This window comes from Agrilus planipennis, unplaced genomic scaffold, assembly GCF_000699045.2.
Source record: "Agrilus planipennis isolate EAB-ADULT unplaced genomic scaffold, Apla_2.0 scaffold132, whole genome shotgun sequence".
NCBI classification, from domain to species: Eukaryota; Metazoa; Arthropoda; class Insecta; order Coleoptera; family Buprestidae; genus Agrilus; species Agrilus planipennis.
Genome location: NW_020442448.1, coordinates 694,516 through 707,441, shown reverse-complemented (window position 1 = coordinate 707,441; position 12,926 = coordinate 694,516). Strand labels below are relative to the sequence as shown.

The window sequence follows — 12,926 nt, the reverse complement described above, 5'->3', positions numbered from 1 at the left end:
ACTCCCATGTAGACATAATTGTAATAAAGTAGATGGGGTACATAGAAATAGGTAACCGACGAAAGAAATTTGTAAACATTGAGGGGTAACCTTTCCGCCTTTTCTCACCGGATACTTTTAATGCAGTAGCTACAGTAGTGATCTTAAACATACATAAATATGCATAGTTGTACAATAATAGGTCAGGTGTACAGAAACGTTCAACCATTATCCTCACAAGATATACCGGTTAATAGTAATGGTTAATGTGATGAAAAAAAGAATGTAAATAAATGGGTAATTTGTAAATGTGTATGCAAATGGGCGGATGGGAATTCGTAAATATCGAAGGGATAGCTTCTCCGCCCTTTTCCTCCCATTGACACTCATGTATTGACACAATTGTAAAAATGTAAGTGGGGTACACAGAAATAAGCAACCGACGAAAGAAACATTGAGGGGTAACCTATCCGCCTTTTTTCACCGAAAATATTTAATGCATTAGCATCTCCCTCTTTTTCCACCAACTGGTACCCCTACAGAAGCATTTGTTAAAAAAAATGTGGGTACCTAAATAGAAACCTCTATGCAACAAGGAGGATGGGAATTCGTAAAAATTTGAAGGGATAACTTCTCCGCCCCTTACCACCCACTGATATTTCCGTATACATTTATATAGAAGTAGGTGGGGTACATACAAACATGTAATCAACCGAAGAAACCATTGAGGGGGTACCTTCTCGCATACTGTTATCCTAATATACATACCAGTTAATAGAAATGTGTAACGTAATGAAAAAGATGGGGAACTTGTAAATGTGTACGCAAGTGGGCGGATGGGAATTCGTTAATATTGAAAAAATAGCTTCTCCGCCTTTTCCACCTCCTGTTACCCCCATAGATATTCTTCATATACTCCCACATTTCTAAAAAATTAGTGGGGTAAACAGACAGGTGTAATCGTGTGGAACAAATTTTGTAAATATTGGAGGGATAACTGCTTTGCCCATTGAAGATTTTGAAATCTGTTTGATCAAAAATAAGTGGGGTATACAGAAATGTGTAACCGGATGAAAGACAATTCCTAAATGGAGGGATAACTTCTCCGCCTTTTTCTCCGATCTTTATAAAACTGGCTACCCAACCTCTACAGTGTTATTCTCAATATAACGTAATGAGAATAGGTATTCACAAATCCATAATACCCCCCTACATTTGTGATTGTATTGATGAATTCAATTGTGAGAATAGGAATTATGAAAGAAAAAAAGGATGGTACATTCAAAGGAAGCAGTAGTAGTGAATAAGGCGTGAATGAAAGGGAGTTTTTACTTTCAGTAGCAAATGACTTTTCGTGGAAGGCGGGCGACAGCAAATCTCATTATCGTTTGTAGTAGTATACACAAGTGTATTCTGAACCCCAAAAGAACAAGAACAAGACAACACCGATAAACCAGCTGACCGGAGTGTTCGAGGTGCGAACATCGTGGAGACGTCACGATATGACGTGTGCACGCGGTCGATCCATCAAGCGTCGGATTGGGTGAAACGAGGAGGCGGGGCAAGGCGGTCCGTCGGCCGCTCTTCAATCTGCAGGCGTCCTGCCCCGAATAGGGGAAAAAAGCGCAACGGGAGGGGATCAGAAAAAGAAGTAGGGCGCGATTTTTAGTGGTGGTGGATCAATCGGTCTGTTAAGGGGAGGCCGCAAAAATGCATCTCAGAAACGCGGGCCCTGCCGTCCCCGGAGGAATACCGCGGTCTCCCTCTCTACTGGAAACAACGGCGATTTTTTACACACCGTCGCCACGACTACTGCGCTTGTGTTGTGTGATCGCGACAATTTGTCGCCGTTAAAAGAATTCCGTGACATCAGTAGTCGCGTTCTGTCGGTGGCAAAAACAAGACAAGACCGCAGCCGACCCCCTTCCATACCCCCACTCCGCTCCTCCCACTGGGCAGACCTTGCAAAAATCCAAAGCCGTGGCAGAAAGAAGCCGACCGCAATTATCACCTGGTGCGTTGTAATCGAACTCGGTCGGTATTGCTACCGTATTTTTACCGACATTTAACAAGACAACAAAAGTATCGCGACTTGTGACCACGTGGCGATATCCTTGTTAAAGGCATGTAGGATAAGTGTCCTACAGGCAGTGTAATATAGTTTCAAAGACCGCTAGTTTCGCGAAGGTACAAAAGTGTATAATGCAGTGCGTGCAGGAAGCCATGCTTCCTCTGGCGACGACTCAGTGAGTGTAGCACGGCGCTGGGCGCACCATGTCCCAGTTTGGCTTCCGAGCATCGCCGAATTCCCAGGTACTTGCGCTCTCACTCTATCTCCCCAAACTTCACGTTCAACTTATTTAACCCTGCTACCCTCTTAATGTACCTATTGTAAGCTTCATGGTCGTCGTAGTAACGTTATTGTACTAATTTCCTACTTCTTATAGTAAACACCCTCCTAGTCCCTTCATACTCTTGTAATGAATGGTCTCAGTATAGTTATACAAACGTTTATCACCATTATCGTGTAGAGGTCTATCTGTGTTTACCTCTACCTGTATATGTTACAATCAATAAAGAAGCGCGTCAGGCAGACAGATTTTAAATATTACTTCAACGATTTGCAAGGCGCAACCGTAAGCAACTTAATCCGACAAGAAATACTTTTTAAGAAACTTTTAGTACTAAAAATACATATACACATTTCAACGCTGTTACTGCTGTCACCTTTCGTAGCTCAGTACTTAGAGCGTTGGTGCGCTAAGCCATAGGTCTCGGGTTCGATTCCCGACGAGGGTGTGATTGTAGTAATGGTTTTTCCTCATTACCTTCAGGTAATTTGCGGTGTAGTGTATAAAAATTAAGTAAATTTTCACATGAACAGTAATGCAATTGTTTTGGATAACTTTACTGCAAGCACACTTAATATAAAATTATAAGAATAATATAATAGTTAAGGAATTTATAAACCATAAAATCGCTACTTGAACTATTTGAATCAGAATAGGTTTTTTTTAATATCAAATTTCATGAAAGGCAGATACACTTTTTAAGAAAAAGGGGCGATTGGCGAAGGAAAGTTACCCGTACATTTAGGGATATTAATCATTTTTAGTGAAATTAAGCTGTCATATTTAAGTACATGGCTAATGAATTATAAAACAATTGAATATTAGATACAGTGGGTAGATGGTATCAGTAGATATTCGTATTCCATAGGTGGTGATCTACAGGTAAGGCAGAACGTTTACGGAACATACAAATCATACTTTTCTTTGTCGGCATATTTTCTTTTTATGTGTTGCACTGAAAACTACTAAATAAACTGCACCCTTAAAAACTTTTGAACAAAGCCTTAAATTGCATTAACATAATCAAGGGTAGCCAACCTTTAAACATAAAGGATCGATTTTTCTTTAAAAGAAAAATCTCTACTGTTTAGCATAGACACGCAGAACTTAAAACTAATAAAGGTGTATAAGATTTCTCAAAATCGCAAATCTAATATGGCATTTCATAATGATGCACTGCTGTTTGCAAATCGTGAAAGACCCACGCATCTAACTAAGGGTTGATTGAGGAGTAACTACAAACAAAAATACAGACTTATACTTATTTTTACAGTGTTAAACATTTATAATTCTTTTTACGTTCTTATCTTTAATGAGAATCCTGTAGAGCTGCCTGTTTCTAGCCAAGGAATTATAATTTGGTGCATATATCGAGATGATAATTTTGATAATGAATCTTCATTAATATGAGAATTAGTAGTGTAATTTTCGCTAAGTTTAAATATAAAAGAGTCATTCACTTAAGTATCTAATACATAGTTCCAAAACAAAAATAAAATTTATAAATTTTTAATCACTTAATTTCTATAGAAAATGTGTAAGTAACGCTAAATAATTCAGCACATTTATCATCTAGTTCATGGGGAAAATTTGAGATTGTGTCTAATCGGTCGTCTATAATCGGTCAACAGTTTCTTCGCGATCGACGTGTGTTAATAGCTATACCAGAACTATATCCTCATCAACACTCACCACTAGTAGGTATACATATGGGTATATTATTGACATTTCGAGACGCTTAATACTTGTTGGTGAAACTGTTTGCACATAAACTATTAGGCTTGTACACTTGTTCACGTTGTCATAGAATATATTTACATATGTAGGTACCTATGCCTACCTATGCAAACACACGGTGAATTGCGGCTATTTCTTGGAAGTTAAATATTATTAATTGCACAAAACATCTTGAGATGTTTGTCGTGTAAGTTCTGGTTATTATTAATTAAATATCTTACTTGCACCTTTGTAATGTACAGAAGTGGAGTTTACTTACAATTAGCAGCGTTTTAAACGTTTTGCATTCTTTGTTCATATTTTAGAAGTAATATTAATTTATGAACAAATTAATATACGTAATTAATATAAGTAAACCTATTATAAGTATTTTCGATTATAACATAACATATTTTTAGTTAGGATAAAATTTGACTTCTTCATCATAAGGTCGTCAGTCCTAAGACTGGTTGGACACGCACCTCCACCCTTTCCTATCCTGAGCTATACTTCGCATTTCCCTAAAATTAGAACAACCCACATCCTTAACTATTTGAGGACAGTAATCTAATCTAGGTCTATCTCTACCCCTCCGAATTCCAGTTTCTCCCTCTTAAAAAAATTTGACTTACGTTAGTATTAAAGGTGGTGGATAATTAAGCTCCTTATAGATATTATTTGGTAGAGAAAAACTAGAAGAGAAAACAGTCATTACATATAAAGTTTATCGGTAAAATATGTATTCTAACCAATATTTATTGCTTGTTTGTTACGATTTCACGCCTTAACTATTGAATCGATCATCATAAAATTTTGTACACACATTGTCAGGGGTACATAAAAGAACATGGAGTAATTTTTATCCAGAAAAAAAATTGTTCCCGCGGGATAGAAAAATTACTTTTGCATGGTCGTCAATGATGCGCTTAACGCGTATTTAGGACATCTTCGCGGGCAAATCCGCGTCGGTACAGAAAACTAAGACGAAACAAAATTATAAAAAAACATTGATAACATTTAAGAATTTTGTGTTGTTTAGCATAATCTTTGCCCTTCCAGAGACTCTTTTTCTTCTGTTTACTTACTTTTGAGCTACCACCGATTGGGAATGTGGTATTTTTTTAGTGCGATTTTCTGTTTTTTATTATTAGAAAGAGTAATGGAGAAAAGTATTTTGTTTTTGTCGTTCGTATTTTTTAACATTTAATATGCCCATGTTTTACTTCAATTAATTTCTGACCCTTCAACGTATTACAAAATTTTAAAATTTAAATTTCGTTCTGTTTTTTAATTGACAATTGAAATTAGTCTAATTGTAACTACTTGCCGGATGTAAATATAACCCTAAAAATCAGTCTAATTTAACTTCATTCTAAAGTTAGTTTTTGTTTCATTTTGTAGAATGTAAACAATGTTTAATATTTCATTCTATTTCATTTGTTGGACATTTGCACTGCGACGAATTTTACAGTGATTAGTAATTAGCTCGTCCGAAATTAATTTGACAATTTTTGTTTCTGGAAAACTAACTCATTAAACTGTAACATTATAGGCACATTATCTGAAATGACTCAGCTATATACGTTTCAAAACAATAAATAATGACAATGCACCTTCAGACCAGGTAGGTATACCTTAAGAATTTTACGAGCGAGTTTTATAATACAATAGTTGCATTGGTTTAAGGTCATTTTTACTTAATTATCAGGTCATTGTGACTCACAATTGGTGAATAAAGTGTGGTTTAAATTAACCAAACATTAATTTTCTTCTCTTTATTCATTTGACGAGTATTGTAATAAGTGCAATACTGGTTAGTAATAATGGTAATCATGAAAAACTACACGTAAGTAAAAAATCTTAATTGTTTTAAAATTACCTACCTCCAAGTGTTTTCTGAAGTATATGTTTCTATTTGTGTAATATTATTAAGTAGTTTAGTTTCTTTTACTTGATGTAAATTAGAATTTAATTATAGATCCTTTTAGTGAACATAATTTACTTGTATTATAATATCTTTTGAGTCATAATTAATGTGGAACATTTCTAGTTAAAAATGATTCATTTAATTTGGCATATTTTTACAAAAAAAAACACTAACATAAATATGGTAGGCACCTATGTTGGTACCTAAGTAAACGTAAAAAGATATTTGTTTTGAATTTATTTTAGAATATTACATCTACTTTTTAATCACAATTATGAAATATAGTTGCTGTAAAATTCAGACGAGTGACCTTTGTGAGAGGGTAGGTAGGATGACTGACAGGAGAGTATTCGTTTGCTGAATTGAAAAATTGTAGTATACCCTACATTTTTCTTTTAAAAGAAATAACTGAAAATTATAATTTCACCTAAGACTGCTTTTTTTTGTCTATAGTACATTGTACAAGTATATCAAGTAAAAGTCACAGGTTTGGTATATCGATAAAGAAAGAGGTAATACATTTTTTCGTAACCTCTAATCCTTTTTAGCAGGATGGGCGAATCATCACCCGTCCATTTAATAGGGATTTGTTAATGAGAGTAAATTATATTTATAGGTGTATAATAGAAAATAGCATCAGCACATAACATAATTATTGTATTCATCATCGTCATAGGTTCATTAGTCCTAGGATTGGTTGCACACGCACCTCCACTCAATTATTGTATTATTACCAAAATAAAAAGCTTTAAGACGTCGACAGTGGAATTTATGAAAAGTGAACGCGATAAAATATTGGTGTTGGATGTTACAAGTTTTTCATCAAAAACCAAAGTAGAAAGTGAAGACTATTGTAAACGAATAAATAAACCAACTCACTCAAATTTTTAACACATCACTTGTTTAATTACGGACACGTGTTGCGCCCAATTTTTAAGTGGCATTATCAACGCGAGACTGAACTGATAATGCCAACGCGTGTCTGAAATAAACCAGTTTTGTGTGATAACTAGGGTGTATATTTTTACAAAAAACTGTTGTACGAAGGTAGATTATTTATGCTACTAAAAAACGTAAGTGCAGGACATTTATGAAAACAGAAGGGCCTGAGAACACTATAACAGAATTTGTGACTGAATTTAACCACAATTAACGAGGCTTCGACTATCTGGACCCACAATTAACTAGACTTCGACTGTCTGGACCCACAATTAACAAAACTTCCACTATCTGGACCCACAATTAACGAGACTTCGACTATCTAGACCCACAATTAGCGAGACTTTGGCTATCTGGACCTACAATTAACTAAACTTCGACTACCTGGACCCACAATTAACAAGACTTCAAATATATGGACCCACAATTAACAAGACTTCGACTCTCTGGACCCACAATTAACAAGACTTCAACTATTTGGACCCACAATTAAGAAGACTTCGACTATCTGGACCCACAATTAACGAGACTTTGACTATCTTTACCCACAATTAACGAGACTTCGACTATCTAGACCCACAATTAACGAGACTTCGAGTATGTGGACCCACAATAAATTAACGAGACTTCGATTATCTAAATCCGGTTGGGTATCAATTCGACATTCGCGTTTTCGTGACTCTTTCTTAAATGATTTTAGGGTCTTATTATCGGCTCGATGATGCAGTTGCTAACTCATTTGGGTAAATCTTAAAATTTACATGTAAAAGACATTTACTTCTAACTCATTATACGGACTATCGCTGTAACAAACATACCTAAATGCAGATTATTACGCTTTAACGGCAAAGTACAATATTTATTCTATTACATGATAATATACATGCATATTATGTAAGTTCAAACGGTATCACGTACTTATGTGATAACGAACAAAGAATGTGATGCAGTCAACATCGAAAATTTAATAAGTAGCAATTCTATTTTTGTAATGCGCGTGTTAATTTACTGTTTTAAGAATCGGTTATCGCGTAACGCATTACTCAGGACTTTTTTTGTTACAATTGTTATTACTAAACCAATTACAGGTACAGAGTAGGACTCTCAAAAAGTTTTACGTCTTTCAATTATCTCATTGTTAAATAAATATACATATAACATCAATTGTTTTTTTTTTTTTAAGCGGCTTCGTATTGTTTGTTGATTGAAAGCTTATCAGTTATAACATTTTCATATCTACCTATTTACAACCGTGTAAAAAGTATTTATTAGGCATTAAAAAAAAAAAAAAAACTTTTGGGTGTTTCATTCCCACCAGCCAGTAATGCTGGTGGGCGGGCAGTCCCTCCGGACTATGCCGGAAGGTAGGGCGGAAGGCCCTCTTCAGCCTGCTTTCAGGAATCGTGGGAATGGGTGGGTGGTGGTTCGGTGAGAAAGATGAGACGGACGAAATGAAGACAGAAGAGAATGAAAGATTATCTGTGGAATATTACTGCCTCAGCATTTGCCTGAGTGATCCAAGGAAACCACAGAAAAACTTGGACCAAGGCAGACGGACCCGGAATCGAACCGGCGTCCTCCCGAATGCTAAGGCATTAGGCATTAAAATGGAAGTATCTACTTAATCGATGAAACGTTTTGAAATAAATGTTCTCGATTGTTAAATGTTCTGTAGGCTGGTATATTAGGTAGTTAAAAATGACACGATGAATCTTTAATTTTGTTTTTAAGAAGCATAAATATAAATGTAGAAATCAATGAACGGGCGTAGTTTTGTTATTTTGATGTTTGCAGACTCTGTCATTCTAAATTACCTCTACGTTATTCTATTTGTAAATGTTGCGATTTTTTATAATTTATTTGCGATAGCGTGTGATCATAAAGAACAAAGGGGGTGTTTCCATTTTTGTTAACTTTTATCATTAAAAATATAATTAAGGTGGTTGTTAAATTTGGTGTGAATCACGTTCTTGTTTTATAAAATATGTAGCTTTAGTAATTCATTCATCGATCCGTTATGTTAGACTTTTATGCCAAATAATGATCCGGTACATTCAGTTTTGCCTAGGAAGGTTTTAAAAGTCCTTTATGTGGATTATTACATGTTGCATCTCCAGTTTTAGAGTACCTAGTGGACATTTAAATTTAGTCCGCTGTACATATTATGAAAAATAATGTGCATAATATGTAAAAAAAACACATTTTAAAAAGGGTTGTTTTGTCATTATTTATCGGTTAATAATGAGCTAGTTTGTTTGATTAGTACTTGGCATTCGATATGCACCCCTCAAGCAATATCTAATTAAAGAAATTCGAAAGTAAAAAATGATAAAATAGGGTAATAAGATAAAATAAAATAAAATGGGGTAACCGGCGTTAGCTGTGTCGAGTACCCGATGAACCACTACGGTTAATGATTTATGCCATCGTCCGGGCGGGTTTTCCATTAAATTCCACCTTCACTAACGTCTCAAACCACATTAAGTTACGTTCAAAAAGTCGTTTAAACAATAAACTAATTAAATTTTAAATCTTAGTTAGCGGATTATCAACGAGAGGGTTATTTAGGAATCATTGTGACAAAATTAAACTAATAAGTTATCGTTAATTAAACCCTGATATACCAACAAGCGACAGAAATTGTAGTAGTTCGGTCATACTGATGTGTTTTTGTTCATGAAAAAAAGTAAACACAAGAACTATATTGAAATAACAAATAATTTAGTATAGTAGTCAAATTAGAACAAACGAACTATCACAATACGATCTTAATTATCAATTTCCATTAGGTAGGGTAGGCTTTTTGTTATACATACATACTTATTAAATTATTATTGCTGGTTTCTTCTTTTTTTTTCGGGTAAAATTACCCGGTACTGCTGGGTACTCGGCGTTATTATCCGGTACCGGTGAGGATCCTAAAAAAATTACCGAATCCACCGAGTACCGGATTCAAACCGGATACGCGGCCCATCTCTGCCTATAACCATTAATTAATTGACAGGTTCACGCTTTTAAAGCAGAAATTTATAAAATTAAGCAATGTCATCAATATTGTAAATATAAAATCAGATAAACAGATTAGCAATTTGATAAACCGTATCATATTTTGCATCAAGTAATAAGTCAAATCAGAAAAATATCGACTGCAAATTAATACGATATCACAATGTAATATTCGTACACGTGTATAAGTCCGTACCTGTTAAAAAATTAAAAATGATTTCCTATTAGTAGTGCACATGTAAAATGTTGATTATACAATAAACGAAGTCAGTATTACGAGGTCAGTCAAGTATGAATGAGTGCTGCAGTAGTATACATATAAACAATATATTTAAATTTAATTGCTTCGTTATCTGTAAGTATTGTACTACACTTAATATACTATACTGGAAAGTAAAGTATTATTTTAAGTTTTTCCGCCTAAGAAATTAAAATTTTTAAAGGCATAGTTTAGGTTTAGATCATCTCCGGAAAAACTGCCAGTTATATACTTTAAACAAGTTATTTTGTTTAAGGATTAGTCTCTCTGTTATATAAAAATAGTTTGTTTTGCCAAAAATTTCCGTTTCCAATAGGTAATCACAATGGGGACAATGTTATTAGCATTTGTATGTTTTCAAACATTTAGTTTTTAATACAATGGAACTTCTATAACTCGAGATCTATTCTAACTAACATTTTTTATTCTCTTATCTAACATTATGAAATAGTAGATTTGTCGGATTTCGTAGAATATAGTAGATTACGCACCTCAGGGTGAAAGTGAGCTATATCATACTGCGTGTCTGCCACCCTCGTCTTCTGTTCGGGTGGTAAGTGACTGCCCGCTTACGCCCTGAGGCTATTTCGCTATGTCGAGATATCCGAATGTTCGAATATTCGAACACTATGTCCAGAAAATTACAAGGCACTGTAGGTGCGTAGAGGAGCACGAGGAAGTTAGAAGAGAAACTGTTATGGGTGAGCAGTGACGTCCTAACAATATCAAGGTAGGAGAAGACTCTAACTCGGTCCTAAGAATGCTCCCCGACAATGGAAAAATAAAGGAGGACAACAAGCCTGGCAAGAAGTGGCTGCTAAATCTACTGAAGTGAAGTCGTTATGGATCCAATGGGACTCTATTGTTGACGAATATGGTCTCCAGAAGAGGATGGTAGAAAGCCAGGATGGTACAGGGAGCATATATCAACAACTGATTTACTCAGCTACAAAAAAAAACTTTTGGGCGTATCATTTCCATCAGACGCTAATGCTGGTGGGGCGGGCAGTCTCTCCGGACTACGGCGGAAGGGCCTCATTTCAGGAATCGTATGAATGGGTGGGTGGTGGTTCGGATGAGAAAGGTAAGATGGATAAAATAAAGACAGAAGAGAATGAAAGATTATCTGTGGAATATTACTGCCCCAGCATTTGCCTAAGTGATCCAAGGAAACCACAAAAAAACTTGAACTAAGGCAGACGGACCCGGAATCGAACCAGCGCCCTCCCTAATGCTAGGCACTGGTCTAAATCTCTAGGCCATGCATAAGCACAAATGCAACAGCGTTCCTAATACATCAGTATATTAATATCGGCTGCCCATTTGGGAGAATTGGCATAGATGTTGCAGATTACTTAACTCGTAACTGAGTTTTGGATAATGCGCATGTGCCAATCGTAGTAAAAAAATCAAACGATCATATCATATAACTAAAAGAATGTAGTAACTAGATTCCGTTTTTCTATGTCAACTTGATGTGTACGTTTACAATTAGTCGACTGTCTTGCGAATGTTTTTCTCCGAGAGCTACCATTTGCCATTAATTCAGTGACAGTTAATAATTGTTGCGTAAGAAAAAGTACGGGCAATGTGTGACATGCACGCTGCCGAATGGCATGTTTTCAAATAAGGAGTAGCATTAGCTATTAGCGGTGTTTTGCTGCCGTCATAATGACGTTATAACTGCGGTTTTATACATGTGTATGAAATTAATTTTTAAACACAATCAGCCATCGGTACGTGATAAGTTTCCAGTCGAGAACATAGTTGCTTAGTGGCAAACTTAATGTCAGTTTAATTACTTCGCTCTGGACAGGCTGCTTTTTCCACGCCGCGATTTATACGATTCGTGCAGTTTATATATCCGCACAATCATTCAATAAAGATTAATTCTTACGCATTAATTAAGTATAGTGGACGAAATTCTTGAAGAAAATACATGTAGATAGCGAAAGAATGACGATAAGTTCGAATGCTCCACCACATGAAGGTTTTTGTAATGTTCTAACTCCAAAAAGCTGAATGATGTTAATTTGGTTTTTAAATATGGGATACATGGAAATTTCAGCGTGTTAGGATATCCCTGGGTTCAAGTCCTAGATAAAGAACACTATTAGTAAGATAATCAAATTCGATGTGTTTTTGTAACTCGAATATAAATTCAGATTTATCGTAGCATTCTAAATAACTGCAGCTAGATTGTATCATCTCGATTTTTTGAAATTTGGATAATTTTGGGGCGAAATTTTATTAATACTCAATGAGCGTAAAGGCGATGGATTTGACTTTTTAAAGTTTGGTTTTTTTTTAAATAAATTAGACTTTATTCGGCAGTTTAGAAGACACTGGAAAATTGAAACGCGAGAAAACCGTTATTGTCTTGCAATCATACTATCTTATCTTGGATTTGTGTCCTAGGCCGCCTATGTTCGATACCCAGCATGTTTTCGTTTAATTATGTTCTTTAATTAAAAATCACTGATTTTGACGTACCTATTGGGATCCGTCAAATGGGAGGCGCCGATTAGGGAAAATTTATCGTAGTTCCTATGGTGTACCGTGCAATTTCCAAGTTTTTAAATTACGATAAAATGATAAGTATTGACACAATATGTGATTGGGCTGACACAAAGCCTCGGAAAGGAAATTTCGTTGAAGGTGAGCGTGTTTTTAATGCCAATCACATTATAAAATTCGGAAATAACAAATCCGGAAGCTAGCCTTCAAATTCCGTCAAGTTTACTGCCTA

General features: G+C 35.4%; 1 protein-coding gene across 2 annotated transcripts in view; it reads left to right on the top strand.

Annotated features, from left to right (window-relative positions):
- Positions 1-1,178: 1,178 nt before the first annotated feature.
- Positions 1,179-12,926, top strand: part of LOC108737349 (homeobox protein araucan) — a 66,004-nt gene continuing 54,256 nt past the window's right edge. The window contains exon 1 of one of the 2 annotated variants that reach the window (XM_018470164.2): positions 1,179-2,292. In XM_018470164.2, coding sequence (XP_018325666.1) covers positions 2,254-2,292 — 39 coding nt within the window. In that variant the 5' untranslated portion in view covers positions 1,179-2,253. The remainder of the gene's footprint in view (positions 2,293-12,926) is intronic. The other variant, XM_018470165.2, reaches the window with a different exon arrangement.